The sequence below is a fragment of the Lepisma saccharinum genome, chromosome 1 (assembly GCF_977018435.1).
Source record: "Lepisma saccharinum chromosome 1, izLepSacc3.1, whole genome shotgun sequence".
Classification (NCBI taxonomy): Eukaryota; Metazoa; Arthropoda; class Insecta; order Zygentoma; family Lepismatidae; genus Lepisma; species Lepisma saccharinum.
Window position 1 is genome coordinate 223566260 of NC_139229.1, and position 23489 is coordinate 223589748.

The 23489-nt window shown below is 38.0% G+C and overlaps 1 protein-coding gene across 1 annotated transcript in view; it reads left to right on the top strand.

Moving 5' to 3' along the window:
- The window catches only part of LOC145979390 (persulfide dioxygenase ETHE1, mitochondrial), a 37941-nt gene that overhangs the window by 2310 nt on the left and 12142 nt on the right, over nt 1-23489 (top strand). The window contains exons 2-4 of the mRNA XM_083112262.1: nt 10172-10316; nt 13968-14153; nt 16044-16226. Of these exons, the coding sequence (XP_082968388.1) occupies nt 10172-10316; nt 13968-14153; nt 16044-16226 (514 nt within the window). The remainder of the gene's footprint in view (nt 1-10171; nt 10317-13967; nt 14154-16043; nt 16227-23489) is intronic.

Consider the following 23489-nt stretch of genomic DNA (forward strand, 5'->3'; position numbering starts at 1 on the left):
ATCATCGTGCATCATGACGCGCCAGCTTGTGTTGATTTTCAGTGCGCAAGCAGTGTTTCAAACCTTCATGATGGAAAATTATGTACTATTTCTATTTTTTTTTAATGTTTACCTCCACAAACCATGCACGTTAGCCCCAAAAACCATCCACGGGTAGCCCCACAAACCATTGACGTTAGCCCCAAAATCCATCCATGGGTAGCCCCAAAAAACCATCCACGGCTAGCCCCACAAACCATTCACACAAGGTTACGTTAGACCTGTTAGGTTAGCACTCATTTCACCCCTAAATTCATCGAAAAAAGAAAGCACGGCGAACATAGTTAAAAATAGAAATTTTCGTAAAAAGAAGGCACGTTTGGAAACACTGCCGAGATCGCTTGACTTTCAACGCTCTCGCCATCTGAACGCACACAATGGATACAACGGCATAATGTGGCAGGCAATGCCAATTTCTTACGTAAAAAGTGATTAATTCTTGTTCGGCAGCATTAAAGTACGAAGTTTTTACTTTCCGTGAAAGAAAATACCTCCAAGAACGTCCAGAATGCTAAAGAAACTCATTTTAGTAAGTACTTTCTCCTGTAAATTTGAAGAAATCCGTCCGGGCGATATCGCATATTTACCGATTTCTGTAAGTCATCTCTCCTGTAAATTTGAAGAAATCCGTTTCCCTTATACTATAATGTTACCTAGATTTTGAAATAAATATAAAAACAAATTGTAAATCGGGAGGAATGAAAAGTTAAGTTTACAGCCAACAAGTTGAGTTACATGCACTGTATACAATATTATATTACATGTAATACTGATGAGAATATTTCACTTGTATTTCTTCTACTGTACACGTACAGTAGGCCTACTGAAGTTGTTCAGTAGAAGCTCAGTAGGAAACCATTGAGTTTCAGTATATTTCCGAGAGACACAGTAGAGTTCAGTTGATAACAGTAGATTCTGTCTACTGAATACAGTAGAAATTTCCGTGACCCATATGTGCTTCATGAAACGAGTTTACAATACCGGACCACTCTCCAATTTCTATGAAATTTCGCCTACTCACTAATTGTGAACTCCTAATCACGAATCTGCATGTAATAATTGGCTTTCAAGTTGGAACTCGAGAATAAAACGAAATAAACTATGTTTTCTTAACGTAACGTAACCCTACCATAAGAACAATAGCTCCACGGAAGACGCCATTTTCGCAACTGAAGAAATCAACAGGCAAGACAAGGTATAGTTCTCTTAGCTAAAATATTAATTTTTCTTTGTATTTATGCTAATGGAACCTAACCTAACAGGCCTAACCTAACCTCGTAGGCATTCCTCGTCGACGTCAGCAAGATTGTTGTGCGTAAAAGAAGACCATTAACGAATTGCGAAAGAAAGATGGTTCTGAATTGCTGTGTATGGACAATCACAGTGGTAAATCGCAAGGTTATTTTACAATTTCTACACGTAAATGTACAATTTTAACAAATGACTGCCAAATATGAACTACAGATACGTCATCAGGACACTGAAATTAGTAAGTAGACTAAATTTTATAGAAATTGGAGAGTGGTCCGTTATTGTAAACTCATGCCGTGCTTCATATTCCAAATGATGATATATTTTCGTTTTCTCATAAAGCTAAGTGAAACATACAGGAATGTGACTAATCCGAATTCTACAGTTATAAACACTTACAAACTAAACACAATTGAACGCCATTGGGATCACTATAAAGCAGTAAGTGTCCACCACTGTAACCGCTATGCCAATATTTTGTAGGCCCAAGTTCCTATTCTTGAATTCCAAACTAATCATGGTACACAGGCATTTTTTGATTTGTATTTATGCTGTTAACACATTCTTCAATGGTTTAGTGATTACTGATTATTTTCTGGAGAACGACCCTTGCACATACTCATACATGATTGTGAGTGGCCATGCATTTACTGTCGTCTTGGATAGAGACTGTTGATGCCATGTACTTTACATATGTGAGGTGTGAAGGATTATTGTGTCCCTTAATGCTTTTGTTGTTAGATTTGGTTGTTCAGGTTTAGGGCTCTTCTCATTAGAATAAAGGTAACACTTTACTATACCGGAGACGGATTTCTTCAAATTTACAGGAGAAAGTACGTACGCAAATCATTTTCTGTAGCATTGTTGATGTTTGGGAATGTAGTTTTGATCCATTTTAATGCGAATGCATGTGGTTTTCTACGAAAATCTATTTCCGACACGCTATTGCTGCTGCTGCCATTTGCTTTCTGCACGTCATCGAGAAAAACCGATGTTGTCTGTATATGCTAAATTGAACGAAAGGAGTGCTAATGGAACCTAACCTAACAGGCCTAACCTAACCTAGTAGGCATACCTCATCTCCGTGATGGTTCGTGGGGCTATCGTGAATTTTTGGGCTAACGTCAATGGTTTAATAATTACTCTTTATATCAAAAATTCAACTTTTTTTTGGTTAAAAAATTTTGTGAAATGTTTTTAATTTTTTTTTTAAAATTTAGGTATTTTTCGTTAGAAATTCATTATTTCACCTAAAAAAATGTTCCACAATGCAGAATAGTACGTTACCAATGTAAAAAATTGCGAAATAAATCATTGATAGGTGTCTCCGGTATAGTAAAGTAGTACCAGAATAAATTCGCTAAATGCTTCCTTCCACCACCTGATCACCTAATATCTGATCTGAAAACCCCCTTCATGCCTAACATTACATCTGCTGTAACTCAGCATCTGAGACGACCATAAGCCAAGAACGGCTGCTCGCTGCGAAATGCAGATGTTCATGTAAGCTAAATTTAAAATTATACTTTCTTATGTAAATAATACTTAGCTAATGAAGCTCTGCTAATATGTTTCCCAAAAGTTCGAACTTGCATCCACAATCATTTCGAGTATTCTGAAACACTTCCTTAAACTCTATAAAACTTGCGAAAAATCATTAAACATTTGGAACCATTACCTTTCTTCATTCTAGTTTTTGGACTTTTAACCACTGTTATTTTTTAAAAGAGATTTACCTACGTTTCGGAGGCTGAATCTACCTCCGTCTTCAGGGTAGCGTGTAGTCTGTTAGATCATATAAATGGTTGCCTTGGAGGATTATTCTTGGTGGCCTAGGCTCCATCGCGTCTGTCGGTCACAAGGAGCTCTTTATACATAAAGTTGCCAGGTAGGATTATCAGTGGCCCAGGCTCAACTTCGTCAGATGAGCACGTCAAGGTCATGATCAAGGCTTCGTGTGGCAACTTTAGGTTTCCACCTTGATACCCGGGTTGTTACGATTTTTGTTGCTTCATGTGTAAGGTTTTTACATGCTAATAGAATGTTTTTAAATAACTTTTAGAATCTAATCATTAAAAAATAACAGTAGTTAAAAGTCCAAAAACTAGAACGAATAAATCACCACTGATTAGCTACAAAGAAGAATTACCTTTCTTGAATATTGGTATTCATATTTCATTGCACACATTCTTTGTGTGCCCTACTGTGTCTGCAATAGTTTTACAATATATATCATGCAAGGTTTTTTTCTCCTCAAATTGTAAAGAAAACATTCCTTATAGTGATGACTAGGGGTGGATTTATGTGCACTAAAAACGGGCAAAATATGCACTATAAAAGACCATAAAATAAGTGCATATTCCTTGACTAGAGTTCTCTCTGCAATCTTATTCCTTGTAAATCTCCCACACCCACTACATAACATTAGTGTCATGGTGCACAGTGAAACACAAAACATTTTGTCTTTTTACTTTTATGTGGAAATAGGGTCCAGGCCTCTCCGATCGTAATAATAATAATAAAACAATTATTAAGCGGTGGAGTGGTAATGCTGTCACCTTGTAATTAACGGGTATCAGGTTTTGATTACTGGTGGAAGCACATGGCATATCCTACTTAAAAAATGTAGGCCCAGTCCCTATTAGGCTGTCTGAGCATATGCAGACTAAAATACTTTTACAAAAAGTTCCATCACTCTTTTTGAAACTTCATTTATTATGGAGGCACAAATAAATTTAAATATGCCTATGTGTTGGTTTCCCAGGGGTCCATGCTCCTCGGATGGAAAGAATCAAACATTTATTTTTAAAAACTATTTTAGAAAGTTTAATTTATTCTAAATGCTCCTAAAAATACATCAATTACATCAAATTTGACTTCATGTGCCGAAATGTTGTATTTTTTGTTACGATTTTTGTTGCTTCACGTGTAAGATTTTTACATGCTAATAGAATGTTTTTTAAATAACTTTTAGAATCTAATCATTAGAAAGTTAGAAAGAACAAGCCATATTACAATTGTCTGAAGGAGCTGTTCATGACAACCATTGCTGCTGAATGAAGGTAAACATTTTTTGATCAAAGTGAGCCTTAAGGTCAATGAGAAAGATGTGTTTTGGGGGAAGACATAATTCCCATTGTTAAGGGGCATTATTATTATGTAATTATATAATAATGTGTTTTTCTGCAGAATTGTGCACCCAATTACAATCTAAACATTTCAGTAGACTTGTTAGGAAATTGACCAATATACCATTATTGACCAACAGTGGATTGGTTTTTCTAGCATGAACCCATTTGCTTCTTTTTATATTTTATGCCAACACAATTCAGTTTGGCTCTTGCATAAGTTGATGTGTCCAGATTCAAGTTTGCAGAGACTCCTATTTTATTTGCCACAGATGTGGTTTTCACTGTATCTTCCCTGGCTTGTACAGTCACGGACACTGCCGGCCTGTAAAGAATACATTGACTTTCAATGGAATCGTTACAAGCCGGCAGTGTCCGGGACTGTACCAGTTATTCTTTCTTTCCCTAGCTTCAGCTTTCTGGAAGTGTTTGATTACCTCCTTGGCAATTGAAGGAACTCTTAATACATTCATTCCCAGCTCTGGGAGGGGCGTTCAGACATTTTCTGAATCCAAACTTTCCTAAAAAAAAATGTGTCCGGCATCTTAAATTTTCTAGTTTTTAAATATGCTGCCCCGAAGGCTGCAAATGGTGCGTTCTCATTTAATTTTTCAGCCCCGCAGACAGGAACCCGACCTCCCTCCCAAAGTCACATGGTTCACCCCTTTTCGTTTAATTAACACCCAGGGGGGAGGGGGGATGGACACCCCAGCTAAAATACTTTTAGTCGTTTACAGCAAATACAAGCACATACTTTAAAATGACCATGGTCGTTTACAGGTGGGAATGTGTTAAGGGGACGTGGCAGTGCCAGAAATGTTGGTTAATTGATTTGGATCATTTGACTTTGCTTTTCTGCCACTTTTGGCTAATCGCGAAGATGAGGATGGAGATACTCACAAAGAAAACACGTACCCAGGCTGAGATTCGAACCTGGCATAGCTCAAAAATGTTGAGTTCCTGTATGTTTCCCCGAATGTTTTGAGGTTTCACCATGTGTAAGTATGTAAATTTTTCGCGATAAATGCAAAATTTGATGTCTGTGTGGATAGTGTCTTGTATTGTGTGAAGTACTGTAGAAAGTTCTTAGCAGAAGACATTTGAGTCAGAGTTGAAGGGAACTCTCAATGGTGAAAATTTGATTACCAGTTTGATATAGGCAAAACACATTTCACTTGTCCATTTAGTCATTTTATACATTCGTACTTACCTATTATGCATTGTGAAACATTATTTAGGGTGGTATTTTGCTTTTTTCACTGAAATAATTGTAATTTTTCACATTACGAGTATTTATTGTTCGTTGCTTTTTCGCTTCCGTTACATGCAATATGGTGGGCAAATCTTGACTAGCGTTGTGTATCATCTGTGGGTATGCAGTGTTTCAAACTTTCAAACCATCTTAACCGAAAAATTCCTACGTTCGTGTTACAGATTTTGTATTTTTTTTCCAGGTTCACAACCCCACAAACCATGCATTGATAGCCCCACGAACCATGCATGCATAGCCCCACACACCATTTACGGATAGCCCCACAAACCATGCATGGATAGCCCCACGAACCATTCATGGCAAGGTTAGGTTAGGCAAACATAGTTAAAATTCTCATGTTCTGAAAAAAAAAGGCATTGTTGGAAACACTGACCGGGGTTACGTCATCGAATACACGGAACATTTGGTTCACGTAATCGAAGGTAATGGAGGCAAGAGCTTTTGTGCATCGCAGGTATATTAATGTCTAGAAATACATGTTTTACTGGCCGAATAAATTGAACGAGGGGAGAAAACACTGCCGCGACCTTTCAAAAGTCTACAGAAACTCAGTTCCGTAAGTTCTTTCTCCTGTAAAATTGAAGAAATGTTTTTTGCGTGTATCAAACTGTTACCAAAATGTGTAAGCAGTTGCATTAATACAAATGTATAGCCTGGATTTTGTGACCTGTGGTGTTTTATTATGGATATTTACAACCTTTCTTACAAAATGTTTATCTGCAGACTAACTTGGATGATGAAGCTAGTGACATGTACGTGATTTTTCAGTAATGCATATTTCTTTTAATGACCTACCTATCAGTTTATTTTTTAATGGTATGCAAGGTGGATTGATTTAAATCAGATAATATAAAAGAAAAATCACTTTGAATAAATAATTTATAGAATAATGTACATAAGGATTTTGTAGATATCAGAATCACTTTAGGTGAAAGTACAGGGTGTATCAGAAGTCCCTTACCACCCCTTGTAAAATCTGCAGTGATGTATTTTCATGGACTTTGATATGGCCGATACAAAATAGGCCTAGGGAGACACCTTTTGAAGTTTGACGGGCGCCATCTTGAATTCAACTTTTTTATTTAAAATGATAGGTGGGTCATGTGATACATGACCATAGGCTAGAATTTAGTCAGGATGTCAAATCTGTAACTTCATTTGGTGAAAAGTTATTGGCAACTGAAAGTGATGTTTACCTGTTACAGAATGTGCTCCACATGATGTCCGTGCTGGGCAATGCACGTGTGCAAACGCTTTTCCCAAGGACTGTGGACACCGAGCAAGCCATCTGGTGAAATTTGCTCAAAGGCAGCCATGATACGTTCCAGGTGACGAAGATCACGAATTTCCACACCAAAGTCTTAATGTGTCCCCAAAGGTAGACATACGTCCTTTGGAGTTAGGTCTGGTGATCAGGTAGGCCATTCATCTGGCCCACGTCAACCAATCCATGCCCCAGAAAATTGTTCATTCAGGTATTGACGCACCTGGATGCCATAATGGGGAGGTGCACCATCTTGTTGAAAAAACCTGGGAAATGTGCCATCTTCCGACATCAGAGCTGGCAGTATCTGTTCCTGTAGCATCCCCAGGTATCGTTCCGCATTTAAATTTCCTTGAATGAAAAAAAGACTGATTTCCCCATATGCCTGCCCACACCATAATTTTGCCTGCACCAGTCATTTTGGAGGGATCTGTTCATGTGGGGCTGTCATTCGACCAGTAGCGCATGTTTTGCCTATTCACCTCCCCATTTACGTAGAAGTTCACTTCATCGGAATAGAGTATCTGCACAGTGACGTTTGGATTTAGCCTTAATTGCGTGATAGCCCACTCGCAAAACTGCACGCGGTGATCTGGTGATCGTCCTCGGAGAGGTGTTGCTGCATATGCACCTTATATGGATGCAACTTGTGCCTCTGTAGCACCCTGTACACTGAACTGTGACTCACAGCACATTGCATTGCTATACGACCTGTGCTTCGCTGCGGTGACGTCAAGAAGGAGGCCAGCACTGCCGTAGCTGTTGCTTGCTACCTCTATTTGTGCAAGGTACATAAATCTTAATATTAAACCACGGCTAATGTATCTTGAGGGTAGGGTTCTTTTTGAAAACGAAACCAGACAGGATGCCTTCCAATGGAGACGTTTAAACGATTATATTATCTCAATAAGGATACATGGATTTATATATTTACATAATGAGATATGTATTGCTCTTGTTCTTATTTACATTCAATTTATATGCTCTTAAAATTTCGCTATATGCTTCCTTCTATACTTCTTTCTGGTCTTCCTTCTGGACTTCCCTCTTTGTGGGAAATCTGGATTTGGACTTCTTTCTGGACTTCTTTCTTTGTGTGAAATCTGGATCTGAACTTCCTTCTTTGTGGTAAATCTGGATCTGGAGTTCCTTCTGGACTTCTATGTAATCACTGGAATGTGTATCCTTTATGCCAAGTCCTCTGGTATTTTCATATTTAGGTTTTCCCTCTTCACTAAGTCCTATTTTCACAAGCTGGTAACACCTCACTTTTTCTTCATTCGCACAAAGTCCTAGAGGGTTACGAGTTCGAGGGTAAGGGTTGATATCTATGCCACCTATTTCTATTCTCCTCACTTGAGGCAACGGCTGGAACGCACCAACAGTAAAATAAGTCCAACAAGGTTTATCCTTGTTGCTGGATGACTGAAACGCACATCCAAGTAGGTGCAACGGCTGGGATGCGCAACCAAAGGTAATGTGGTTTGTTACTGGAATGTGCCGCCACTGGTATAAATCAAAATTTCCACTAAGGGAATGGTAAATGAAGCTAACAGATTAGAGATCTGTTAGAGGACACAAATTTGTATCAGTGTTTTCACTTCTTTAGTTTTCCAGTGTATTTACATATGAGCACTAATTTAATTTATTAATTATTTACACTAATTTATTGTTTTTATATCTTTTTTTCATCCTCTTATAATGGATTCTATTGTTGTTCATCTTTCCAAATTACTTTGCACTGCCATTCGCGTATCTCGTCTTAATCTTCAATTTAGCACACCTTGTGTTGCATCTCTATTCCACCTGGGCAAACTGTTTACGTGAGTTAGTCCCATTGGGTACATAACATGCTTCATCCTTGAGTGTCCGCGGTTGTCCACTATGCGGTCTGTCCAAGACTTTGCCCGTCTCCTCAAATTTGGTTAATAAATGTGATACAGGGTGATGTTCTGTATGATGCAGGTTGAAATCGGCAGCCACTGCACGGGCACTTCCCCCACCCCACAGTTTGACAATCTGGATGCGTTCCTCATTTGTTAACGGCATGGTTCAGCACCTGCAACAAGCGGGTAAACATCACTTTCAGTTGCCAATAACTTTTCACCAAATGAAGTTACATCAAATCAGATTTGACATCCTGATGAAATTCTAGCCTATGGTCATGTATCACATGACCCACCTATCATTTTAAATAAAAAAGTTGAATTCAAGATGGCGGACGTCCCCATGACATACTCCAAAAGGTTTCCCTGTAGGCCTATTTTGTATCGCCCATATCAAATTCCATGAAAATACATCACTGTGGATTTTACAAGGGGCGGTAAGGGACTTCTGATGCTCCCTGTACATTAATCTTGTAATCATTGAATAATGTTTATTAGGCTGTAAGAAAGGAAACTAAATATATGTACTGATGGGGTGAAATTCATACGAAAGGAAATGTAATATGTAAACTGTAAACACACCTTGTCTCTTGATTTAACATTCAAAAATTTTTATAAGGAAAAATAGCAAACATATTGTGCAGAAAAGTATACAAAATACTAATCATGTCAAACCACAAATAGTGCCATTATCATTAAAGTGCAAATAAACATTGCAGTTCGTATTTTGGAAACTATAATTTAAAATAAAGCCAAAATTCAGATACAGAGACTAAAATTTTTTTTTAGGTTACAATTATGTAGTACATCCAGAATGTTTTATTTTCACTAGAAGAAAAGTTACTGAAATTATTATAGTTTCATTAACACACTCAACAAGCATTTCGATAGTAGGTTCATATACACAGTATCACAAACAGAAAAATGTATATTTACAAATGTGTGTTTTATTTGCATTAGTCAAAGTGTTCAAATATTTTAGAGGGCCATGTACCAGAAAAACAGTTCTATGAAAAAAAACATGTATCTACATGTATGGTGCCAAAAACATACCTGCAATTTTAAGAGATTTAAATAAAAAAAACATGATTTTGATCCACACTGGTAGTATGCAAAATGTTCATTTCTTAATTTAAAATATTTAATCATTCATTTGCATTATCAGTTCCCATAACGAAATTTAGAAAACCCAAGGTATGAATATTGTCAACCTTTAACACTACTTGTGCATCTTTATGTTTGAGAGAGGGGAAGGGGAGGGCCTGTTAAGTCAAGATACTTTAGCTTGTGAAAATAGTATTGACCAACTCTTTAATTGCTTATTTTGCAGTTATTTGACAGAGAAAGTTGTACATACACGTATCTGCTGGCAGATACAGTTAGCCGGGAGGCTGTGATAATTGACCCAGTGCTGGAGTTAGCCGAACGGGATGCACAACTTGTGAAAGATTTGGGTTTCAACCTAATATATGCAAGTAAGTTCCATTCTGTGGAAGTTAATTTTTTTTTAATTGTAAGAATTGTGTGAGAAGTAGTCTTGGTCAGGACTTGAATAAGCGTTTCTGCATTTTTTGTCCTTTCAGTGGTTAGATTCTCAGGATCTGAGCACAAGATTACATTGTGGTCACCTTTTTGTACATGTACTTAGACATTTTTGCAAGGGTTGGTCAGAACTTCATAACACATTTGATTACATTCATAGTTGCCATCATAGCAGCAACAGGTTTGAGTTTTTCAAACATCAAAAACTATTGATATGATGAAATATATGATTGTTCTCATATTGTAATAGTTTTTACTCCTTTCAATGAAGAAAAACCTGTTTAGTTAGAGGTAAACAGAAAGACTTATTCACAAATGTTATGCTGTAGCTTCTTACTTAAAACGTCAGTGTAACTTGTGTGATTTGTAACCTTCCCACAGAAATATTTATACTCTTGTGAATTTCCTTGATACGTGTTTGCATGTAAAGGCTTACCTATCCGTACCCCTCTGACTTACAATCGACTCCTCCCCAGAAATTTTCATTGGACATTTGAATTTCTCATTTGACACAAGTTATTTTTTACGTAATGAGTTTTCTTGGTTGGACACCTGCTGAAGATATCTCCTGGTTGTGCTAATGTTTGCATGTTGTGTACAGGGTTAGCTTAAAAGAAATAGACACTTTCAAAGTTTTTCAGAAAGAAGAGTTTTAATAATAGAGCTGAAATACTTACATGGTTTGAAGAGTACGTCCTGAAGTATACAACAGTAAGTTAAAAGTGTTCTATGTGTGACCCTTTTGAAACACGACAGATATCAATGCGATAGTCAAGTTCTCCTCTCCCATGACTTTTCTCTTTGCACAGACAACCAGTTTCCTCAAATTTCTTGCTCCAATCATAGATTGACTGCCTTGTTTACCATGCAGTGTTCACAAACGACACTGCACAATAGTAACAATTTGTTTTTGCAAATTTGTTCACGCAGTAAGCCTTCTCCACCTGGCTAGCTGCCATACTGCTTGACTTACGTGTGTGTGTGTGTATATATACATACATACATACATACATACATACATACATACATACACAGTGCCTTTCACGACCAAGTCTTCCGTGGAGCAGCTGCTATTACACCATGCAGCGAGAGTACGTCTGCCGGTAAACTGGGTCCAACATCCACGTAAATGGAACTGCTAGCTATGTATTAAAATAAGCTCGTACAATTACACAACAGTTAAAATTAAAATGAGCACGTAGCTTGTTACAAGATTCATGATGAAAGTTGTGCGAATTACTCACAAATTTAATATAAATATATTAATAACTTACGTTTCGCCAGTATCTATGTTGCTCCTGCGATGTTTCGGGATGCAACTGCTCCCTTCCTCAGGCTGTTCACGTTTAGGTTATATATAATTCATAACCACGTCAACCTCTCCGTAGGTACAGGATATGGGATTGGTAAAAGGTCTGTGGTTGGTGCATGTCATAGTACCATGCCTTTCCCCGATTAGAAACTGCTCCTTGGAATGTTAAAACTGTGAATAGCCATGGCCCGCGTGTATTGCAATTGCAGCACACGCGGGCCATGGCTATTCACAGTTTTAAAGTTTTAACATTCCAAGGAGCAGTTTCTAATCGGAGAGACAGCATGATACTATAACGTGCACCTGTAATGGGTTTTAGATTTTTATTGTTTTTTAACCACACACCTTTTACCAATACCATATCCTGTACCTATGGAGAGGTCGACGTGGTTATGAATTATATATAACCTAAACGTGAACAGCCTGAGGAAGGGAGCAGTTGCATCCCGAAACATCGCAGGAGCAACATAGATATTCGCAAAACGTAAGCTTGTTACAAGAGGTGTTGGAAATGATGTCCTCTTGCTTCCACACATTTACAGCATTTTTTAAGGAAATTTTCACTAACACGTATCAGTTCATCTTCGGAAATTGCTTTATTTACTCTCCTGATATTTTCTTTCAATTCTTCTAATGTATGGCTTCAGGTTTAAAAGCTTGGTAGCTTGACATGCAGATGTCAGGCAAATGTAGTTTCCTGTGCAAGGCATAATCTTACTTTGTGAAATTTGCACGCAATGAAAACTTATTTTGGACACGAGAAGGTTACATAATTATCATACAATATCATATCTAGGTAAATGTTCAACGATTATATTACATTTCAAGTGGCAGAGCAGAATGGGCAGATTTACATGTATTAATTTTTTCCAATTTTTCTTTGTGCGTAACATGTCCTTTTGTGTAAGTTATATTTTTATCTTTGTCAATGTTCAAAGCATATGTACCGTAATTTGTAGCCATATTTATAGCCTTTTCAATATTAAGTGTTCTGTTCTGCCCTGGGTTATCTTTTTGCACATGCATTTTAAATTATACAAGGTGCATTCAATAAATAACTGGAAAAGTAGTATAAAAAATCTAAAATACGACTGTGATGTTCGTTATTTTGTGAAGGCATCTGTAAGCAATTCATAGGTGGGGCTGGCACACCAGCCTCGCGCACAGGATACTGGGAAACAGTTACACAAGACGGCGGCACCCTTACAGGAGTGCTCCAAACTGGAGCAGCCCGTGTCGTGAGATTTTTGTTGAGTGAATGCGTGAAACCGATAGAAATTAGTCGCCACATGACAGTTCAGTGTGCTGACAACTGTATGAGTCAATCACAAGTGTACGACTGGGCTCAGAAGTTCAAATAGGACATAACCAGTGTTGAAGATTCTCCACGTCCAGGTCGCTCTGTCACTGCAGTCACGAAAAGCAACATTACTCAAGTGGAAGAGTTGACATGGGAGAACCGCCGTTTGTTTTGAACTTTGTTTTTTGGACCACAAGGGGCCAATTCTTGAACATTACATGCCCAAAGGATATAATGTAAACAGTACGACCTACTCCAACCTTTTGCGTGAAAAACTGAAACCAGCCATTCTGCAGAAACGACGTGGTCTGGTGTCCACTGGTGTGCTTTTGCTCCATGGCAATGTGAGACCACGTACTGCCAGTGTCACATTGTCTACCATCGAAGACTTAAAAAGTTTGTTTACCCTACCCTCCATATTCACCCGATCTCACACCTTCAGATTTACACACCTTTGGCCCACTGAAAGATGCACCAAGTGGATCGAGGTTCCAGAATGATGATGAAGTCCAGTCAGCAGTGCATGAATGGTTACGCACGCGTCCAATAGATTTTTTCTCCTGTGGAATCAGTGCCCTTATCAAGCGCAGGCGTAGGTGCATTGAACTAGGGTAGGGGGACTATGTTGAAACATAGTAGTGTAGTTCTTTTGGTGCTTGTAATAAATATGTTGTTACAACATGTTTCCGGTTATATATTGAATGATTGATTTCCTTTATTTTACTTTGCTTTTTGTGCCACTTTTGACTAATTTGCGAAGATGGGGATGAGTGATGACATGATGAAATTGATGAATAGACACAAACATCCATGCCCATGCCGGGATTCGAACCCGGGACCTCTGGCATTGTAGCACAATGTGCTAACCACTCCATGAGGGCTGGCTATATATCAAATGAGCCTTGTATATTATCCTATGTGAATTTTCGCAATGTATATTTTTTCAGTGTTAGTTTTCCATTGGTTTTCCAGTGAATACCCACATGCATGCAGACCATATTACAGGAACAGGAATGCTAAAGAAGTTGCTTCCTGGGTGCAAGTCTGTTATATCTAAAACAAGTGGAGCTCAAGCAGACCACTTCGTTGAGGATAAGGATGAAGTAGAATTTGGACGGCATAAATTAGAAGTACACAGCACTCCTGGTCATACAAATGGTTAGTGTTTCATTATAATGTGGATTCCTCTTGTATAATGTATTTATATGTATTCTGCAGTGGCGAATATATAGTACAAGCAATGCAAGCACTGCTTGCACTGCTTGCACTATTAAAATGTTATTTAGTGTACTTAGTGTTGATTGCCTTATTTAGTTTCTATTGCACTCGATTTCGCGAAATTTTACATCTGCAAACTCCCTCAGCAACCCATTGGCAAGCATCACATCCATTGCTTGCGAAAACAGTACATGGTACGCCAACGCTCCCAGACAGTCATGTGTATTTTGGGGCTTTTCAGCTTCTCGAGAATAGCTGAGCCAAGCAGAAATCAGACACCTGAAAATAGCCTAGTTCACTGCTCTTTTTGACTCGTTTAGACTCTCTTTGCACCGAAGCATCTAGTTCGTTGCACGGTGCAACACTGAGTCGTCTAGTTCGTTGATTTTGAGTCAAGTAGTGTATTTAGTGTCTGCACTACCTTTCGGACCAGTGTATGTGTGTTGTATGGTCACGTGGTGCATGCTAACTAATCAAACGACCGTTTAAAGCAGCAGACAGGCTTTTGTTGAATCTTCTGAACTTGAACATCACTTTCCGTCTATTTGGTTGAACATCATTTCCTTGCACCACCCTGACACTGGATACACCTGCACTACACAGAATGTCAAAAAGTGCAGCCAACTAGACGGGGCTAGTATATAAATGTTAACATGATCTCGAAGATGGATATTTACATTATTATAAACACAGAATATTGTAATAAATTTATTATAATTGTTCCAAATTCCATGTAGACAAACTTTAAAGCATTACTTTAAGTTTCATAATTTGTAAAACGTGTCAATAATGTTGATGTTCAGGCATTAAAGACAAACATAGTGTCCACGTCACTAGGGAGCATTGGAATTTGCTAAACAACCGGCTGTTGTCCGCCTCCCTCATCTGAAATTACAACAAAGGTGTTGACAACTAACAAATAATTTACGTAATATTCATCGTGAGTTTCTATACAAATAAAATCAATAAACTGATGTTTTTTTTTTTGGATAAAACTTGAATGTATAGAAAGCAATGAAACTCTCTCCTGAGACCTTCAAATATCAAAAACGTTAAGTCCTAAATACTATCAAACTCGAAGATACATTATTAATAAATTCATGGTTCATTTTCTTCCTGTTGTAATGATCTATGATTCCAAAACTTAATTTAATTTTTAGCTTCACGTCAGTTCTTTTACTTTGCCACGAGCAATATTTTTTACAATGAGATTGGTATCACTATTCTGCTAGTTTACTGCTAGAGCTTTTATTCATGTAAATCTTGAGCTGCACAAGTCAAGTAGGATTTGTGCGGTATTTGTTTGATGAGAAATAATGGAAAATAAATTCCTAAACTATGCAAATCCATAACATAATTTTGATCTTGCTTTCTTATACTACAGAATAAGCAAAGTGGTTATGGAAGTGAAAGCTTTGGAATGCTGTTGTGGAAGAGGGGGGAGGTGGCGTGGGTTGGTGACTTATTGTATACACAAGACAATATTCTCCTCTTGGTCCACATAGCAACAGGTGACTCATTGAATAGGTATGATGTCATCCACTCTTTAAGACCTACAACAAAGAAAGCCATTTATTGAACCTGAATTGTACTGCACATTCTATACGAGATATAATTGTTAGTTGCTTTTCCCCCATCAAAAACCAGGGTGCGCATTATGCACACGTAAATACGGTATATACATTATACTGAATTCATTTTAAAATCGAGAAAGAAGTTTGAGGAACTAAATTTTTGTGCAGAATTCCATTATTCCATGAGAAGCTATGTGTGTGTGTATGTAAAAGTTGCCAGTTCGTGAAATAATGCAAATGTGATGTAACGTTGCAGGCTGTGTAACCTATGTCTGTCGTGCACAGGGAGCAGCTTTCACTGGAGACACCCTGCTGATTCGTGGATGTGGACGAACTGACTTCCAGGAAGGAAGCTCTGAAGCATTGTACAATTCGGTACACACCAAGATATTCTCTCTGCCAGACAATTTCCGTCTGTATCCAGCACATGATTACAAAGGTAATATGATTGATTAATTTGATTTATTTTACTTCGCCTTTTGTGCCACTTTTGGCTAATTTGCGAAGACCGGGACGAGGATGATACGATGACATTGATGATTGGACACTCACAAACATCCATGCCCAGGCCAGGATTCGAACCCGGGGCCCCTGGTGTCATAGCGTGATGTGCTAACCACTCTGCTACAGGGCTGGCTAAAGGTAATACAAATCATGCACAATATGTACAGTGTGATTGAAAGTCCTGCAGGACTTAAAGTAATAGATTCATTACAACAGAATGTTGTTTGTTACACAGGGGGAACTTTAAAATTAATGTGGTTTGGTTCATCGCCAGATCTCCAGCTGGACACCATTTATATCCAACCACACTTGCAATCTTTGAACCCAAGAATTGCATTCTACTACGTAAACTACGTGAAAAATCTGCTAGTCTTCCGTAGCCTTAAATTTTTGGTATCTCTGGATAATTGTCTCCGCTGAAGGTGTTTTTCCAAACGTTGTTTGGAACCTTCTCTGCATCAAAACACAAGGTTTTTAGTTGTCAAGCTTGAGCTTTTTCCTGCATCGAGGCCATCTTGGAATCATGTCATCGCGTGATCACTTGTGCTCGCATCATTTAGCATTGTGGGACGAACAAAATTTTTAGTTTTCCTTTGTAGAAAAACAATATTTCGTTGTAATAAACCTATTACTTTAAAGTTATAGCTTTTTAAAATCCTGCAGGACTTTTTAAAAACACACTGTATATACGTACACATACAGACAGGTTTATGCCATCACCACCTTGTAATCAAGGGTTTTTGGCCTTGATACCTGGTACGACCACTCAGTGGTTCGGAGCCCATTTTAAACTGTAATTCTAGTTCCGATCAGTGTATCTGTGTATAAAGTGATATAAAAAAAAGAACTTACAAAACAGAGGTTGATGCAATATAAAATTAACTGCAACTGCATTTCACAGTGAGAATGTTTAAAAAATAATTATATGCAAATCATACAATTTTTGTAAGAATCCTTTTCTTTCTAAATTTCTGTTCAATACTGGAACCTGTGCTCTACGTATGGTACCCAGTGGCATAAATATCTACAGGATTTTTTTCCTCAAGAAAAGGCAAGCAAAGTATTTTTTCCAAGGAGAGTGGGGGAAGCAAACAGTGTGGCTAGTCAGTGGTAATTCCTGGAATTCTGGGAATTATGCTTGAATTCTTCTCCGTAGATGTGAAAAATTGCAACTTTTATTAATCCAAATCCTATTGACTTGATACATCGCCCTGAGGCAAGTTCTCACAGTTTAGCTTTTATTTTTATTGAGGAAGGAAAAGAAAAGAAAGCTGCGTGAAAAATATGACCAAATTCTCTCAATTTGTTTGCTTTGTTAGTGTCTTTGCAGAACAATATCTGACATTCAGGAGGTTATTGCAGTTGATTATGTAAATTTGAAATTGTCATGCAATTAATAATTCTTTGTATATTACCATATCCTGTAACATTTGTGATGCATTTCTAGTCTGAGTATGTGAAATGTAAAATGTAAACTCTGCACCTTAAATTAAATAACACACCGTTCAATTGATTTTAATTATAATTTTTGAATACATTGGAATCGCACAGACCCTGTATATGGCTAATATATATTTTTTTGTGTGTGGGTGGTGAGAGGCAGTAATATGTAAGGTTGAAATAGAGAAAACAGAACATTTGAATTTTTGAAAACTTCCCCTTGAAAACTGGGAATTGTACTTGAATTTTATAATGTTCCTAAAGTGGCCACCCTGAATGTAATATTATTGCCCCTCTCAAAAACACTCTTTCAGTTTGAAGCATTCATGTTAAATGACTGTGACTGAAATGAAATTATATGTAGGAAATGATAGGTTGAACTCTTGTCTTCAAGCAGTGCACCCTGGAAATGCATGCTTTCAGATTGAGGCTCTGGTGTGTGCAGGGACGTCGTTAAGGGGGGGGCATGCGGGGGCACTGGCCCCGGAAAACGTTCACGTGGCCCCGGGAAACTGTTCTGTATTTGCTGGAAATTTTACTTTGATGACAAATATTCCAATATAATTCTTCAGTAAATTTTGCTTGCAGTTTGAAACACTTCTTCAATTTTCAGTAGCATGAACCCAAGCAAGGAATTTCTTTCCTATTTCCCTGTTTCTTGCTTCTTGAACACAAACAGTTGTATTGGGAGGGGATGCAGTTAATGGTTTTGTGGTCCGCCCCGGTCAGGGAAGTCTGAGACCTATTGAAAATGCACTTTTCCTCCCTGCTGCACACCAGATCCAGGATCCCCCCAAAACACGCACTTTCTCTTCATCTGGCCCTGCACTGGCACCATGGGTGCCGAAAAGACGACACAAACAGGAAGATTTAGCTATGGGTGGCTAGAACTTTCTGGGTTAATTATTATATGGTTCAGAAAAGATATCCCCATGCGTTTCAAATTCCAAGAACAGAATTCTATTGCTTGTCCCTTTTTCGGCGCGGGAATGAATAACATAGTGGTTCTTCTTACATGCACTCAACGCTCCTGCTAATGACTTGCCCTGCAAAGGAGGGGAAAGGCCACTTTCTGAAAATTCGGAGAAATAGCGAAGCGGTCGGTTCATCTGTTGATTTGGTGGACAGTAGACATCTGTCAGATAGTTTGAAGTAGGATTTGTGGTCCAATCGGTGTAAACTTCTGTAAACACGAGAAGATAGCATCACGAAGTGTTTGTGATCTCGTTTTCCTACATCGCGAGTGAAATTTCGAATGAGAAGCTGTCAGATTGTCTTCCTCTTGAAACAATGGATCCGGATCGACTGATCAACCAAATATCCAACATATTGCATTCTAAAAGAGAGTCTGACTACCACACAAGATCCTGGGTTCGACTCCCAGGGTGGTTGATCTCATGTATAGTGAAGAATATACCACGTTTCAATTAAGGAAGGAAACTAGGTATGTAGCAATTGTTTTTACAGCTGTCTGCATGCTCTATAAGTATTATGTTACAAAATTTGTATATCTTTCTGACTTTCTGTGATTTTTCTTCATTTAGCCTCCACTTACAAATGCGGAAGCTGCTGCTGCTTAGGTGGCTAGGTTGGCTAGGCATACAAATATAATTAATCCCTAGTCATACAGCGAATAATACTTATATTATAATCATGAGTTATGGAGAAGCAAATAACTGATCAAGCATTTTCTGTTTCTATTTGTTGTGCAGTGGTTAACAAGGTGCATTATGATGCCAGGGGTCCTGGTTCGAATCCCGGTCTGGGCATGTGTGTTCTTTATGATGGTCCTCTCATCAATTTCACATCACTCATTTTCATCTTCATCTTCACAATTAGCCAAAAAGTGTGAGAAAAGCGAAGTAAAATAAACCAAATCAATCATTTATATATTTCTATATTACGTTGCTTTTCTACCTCTTGGGTTAAATGCGACGATGAGGATGAATGATGAGCCGAAGGAATGGCGATGGGACAGACATGATACAACCATACCTGTCTAATGTCCGAACCTTGGACCTCTGGTTTTGTAACGTGTTATACTCAGTGGAATTCTTAGGAAGAAAAACTGTAAAAGTAGGGTGAAAAAAAACAAAGTTGTACGATGCATAAAAAGCCATTTTTAGTTCTTCTAAAACCTTCCAATTATCGAGTTCGTGTTTTAAGTCCACTGTATGCACAGTAAGGATAATCGGCGATCCGAACCACTATGTGCCTCCATCGGGTATCGAACCCGGGACCCCTTGATTACAAGGCGGCGACGCTACCACTGCGTCATCACGGAGTCCGAGAAAAACTTAAAATTAGCCAGTAAAATTAATATTGAGGGACAAGGCCTGTGAAGAGTTCTTTCATTCGGTTGCACGTGGTCATCACATCGAGTCCCATAGTTTTGAGAGCAGAATTTGCTTCCATATGGCTTTCAAGTACTTCCCAAATTGTCCTCACGATGTTCAAACAGCACAGAAATTTTGGAACTAATAACAAGGAGGCACATGCCCAGGGAAGGGGCTAGGGGCTGCAGTCCTTTCCCGAAATCCTACAAATATCTGATATTATTAAATGTGTAGTAGTAATTAAATTTTACTTCATTAACAGGATTAAACATCTTGTATAAACTTCTTGCAATATACCAAGAAATTCATCTCCAGCGCATTTACTCCTCCCCCAACCTTTTCGTCTTTAGATGGCGGCTGCCGATAAGGTATAAGCCCCTTCCGAAATAAAAAATAAAATTCTGGCTACCGGCCTGACCACCAGGGTTCGAACCTTGAACCTTTTGGTTGATTGATTAATTGAACTGGTGTTTTAAGTCCACTTTATGTACAGTAAAGCTAATCGGGAGTGGACCTACAGTTTAAAGTGAGATCCGAACAACTATTTGCCTCCATTGGGAAGCGAACCCGGCGAACCAAAGGCGAGAGCGTAATCATTTGAGCGTGTGGAAACTTTGTTTTATCCAGTGCCATCAGATATTCAGTTTTCCACACACAAATAAGATTATTTTTAAGAAATTAGACGTGTGCATATAATTTCTTATCGTCATCATTTCCTAAGTGAACAATCAGATGCCATAGAAGACTCGGGCCCACCTTTTAAAGTGATACCGGATTCGATTCCGGTATGAACTGTATACGTGAGATGCCTAGCTTCAACTCATTACACACACACTTCATATTTGCACTGTTGCCAATACTTGTAAACCTGGTTCCAGCACTTTACATCTAAAACCACGGAAAAGGATTTTATCTACTTCTCAGTTTACAAATTTAAAGACTAATAACATTGTTCTTGGTGTATAAGCCATTATGCTAATGAGTTCATTATGTATTTAGTTTCCCGAATAATGGCTGTGGATTTCGCAAGAGTATATCTGTCGACTGTTGGGGGCTTCAGAAGAAAATGGTGTTCCTTTCCAATTTATTGATTGATTGAGTTGGTGTTTTAAGTCAGGAGGCCCTTGGTCCTTTTCTTTCCAAGACTATATATATATATATATATATATATATAGTCTTGGAAAGAAAAGGAGCAAAGCATATATAAAAATCAAATAAGGTAAAAGGAAACACTCAACGGACAGTAGGAAAATTCAAAATTTTCGCTAATTTATAGCGATGATGCTATAAATTAGCGAAAATTTTGAATTTTCCTACTGTCCGGTGAGTGTTTCCTTTTACCTTATTTGATTTTTACTTAGCCCTTTTGGCCCTCCTTGCTTTTATCCATTATATATATATATATATATATATATATATATATATATATATATATATATATATATATATATATATATAATGTATGTATACAGTATAGGCCTATATGCTGCATAAATAGTTTGTTAATAGTTAATTGTTTGATAGAAAAATCTTACGTTTGGGCCCCCCAAACTGATCAACCTAGCTACGTCCCTGGGTGTGTGGTACAATGCGAACAATATGTACACACAAGAAGAATTCCTTGTGTGAGATTGTACCTTGTCCATCCATGTGCTGAGTGCCATTTTCTACCTCAGATTTTGTCATTAGTGTAGTAATTGTAGTACTTTGGTACATGTTAGTTTTAATTAATGCATTTTAATTTGTTCTATTCAAAATATTACTTCTTTTAATTGTCTGGCATAATTTAATTGCTATTCATAATTTGGAAAAGAGAGACGTGGTAGTATATAAATACAGAGAAACTAGTATTCACTTTATCCACAAAACTATTTTTTCTTCTTCGTACTATTAATTTCAGTGGCCACTGCCATGGTTGGAACTTACTGCTCTGTTGCTTGGCGTGCGTCTTTTGTTTGTAGTTTTCCGGCTGCCGCTAGGTGCGCAATTGCTCCCCCTAATCATGGACGTCCACAGATTTTTTTACACGCAAAGACTAGGAAGGTATTTTTCCATGGGGCATATTACCCCGATAATAGTATTGCCCCCCTAAAAAAAACACCACTTGAATTTGAAATTATCGCATTAATGTAAATTATATGACTGAAATCAAATTATAGCTGTGAGACATTCTATTTCTAAGGGGTAGGTGTGGCCATCCTTGACTCCCCCCCTTCCAGATATTTCATGCCCCTACATTATTATATTTTCATCTAGAAATTTACTGTAGAGGAATCTTATCGCCGTTATTAAATGATATTATGCTCTTAAAGCAAATAAAGTATTTTGAAGTGGGCATTGCCCGTCCCCAACCTTGGATGGAAAACAATTCTGGGGTAATTGAGGTAAAAGAAAGCAAGACTAGGAGAATCTTAAGAGTAGCATGCCAAAGGATATACAAGATGGAATTAGTTTTCATGTCTTTCTTGCATTATTTCTTCCAGACGGCCAAGAGCACCTGCAGGGGGGCACAAAAGGAAAATTGCCCTCCTCCCTCGATATCAAATTTCATACAAATAAAAATACATTTCATTAAATTTTATAGCTTGCTTTGCTCGCATTATCTATTTTTCTCAGTCTCGTCAAGTTCAGAGTCATAGCTAGGGGCCAGCGGGAGTCGACCCTGGGTGCTAAATGATCTACTAAATGAAAAAATTGTAAAAGAGAATGCAATGGTGCCCCATGAAATTTTTTGTGCCATATTAAATAAATATTGTTTTCAGTTTGCAAAGATTGGGATCTAAAAAATTTCGCTTCGCTCGCAATTTTATTGTTTTATGTTATTGTAAATTGCCAAAGAGACTAGTTATTGCTAAGTACTTCAGACTCTTTCTGCTAAACAGTTTTCTCCTAAATCCATGAACACTATTGTTTGGAGGACATTTCAGAGACAATTTACGTGTATGTGTGTATATACATATACCCATGAATGCAATGAAACTAAAACAGTGAGATAAATGAGGTTTTTCTTTCCCTAATGAACTTTCCTCAAGGCTTTTCCTCCCCTTAATCAAGAGGGTCTGCGCACACCTATGCTCCCCCTCAAGCAGTATTATTGCCTCTGTGATCGGCGACAGTCGGTTGCCTTTGTTGTACATTTGCAAACGAAGCCGGCTTCCACAACAATAACGAGTACATATACTGCCAACTAGACAATAAGCTCTGCGGATTTTTCTTTAGCTATGAACTTGTCACCCAACAAAGCATGGCAATTTTAACACAGAAAACAATACGCATCGCATTAAGCAGCAAAAATGACAGCCTCCTCTATGCAATTCCTACAAGAACAAGAGTTGAAATGCTCATGGAGCCTTAACATTCATTAACAAACACACACTTTCACATACACACACGCAATACATGCACACAACGTCAAACCAGTG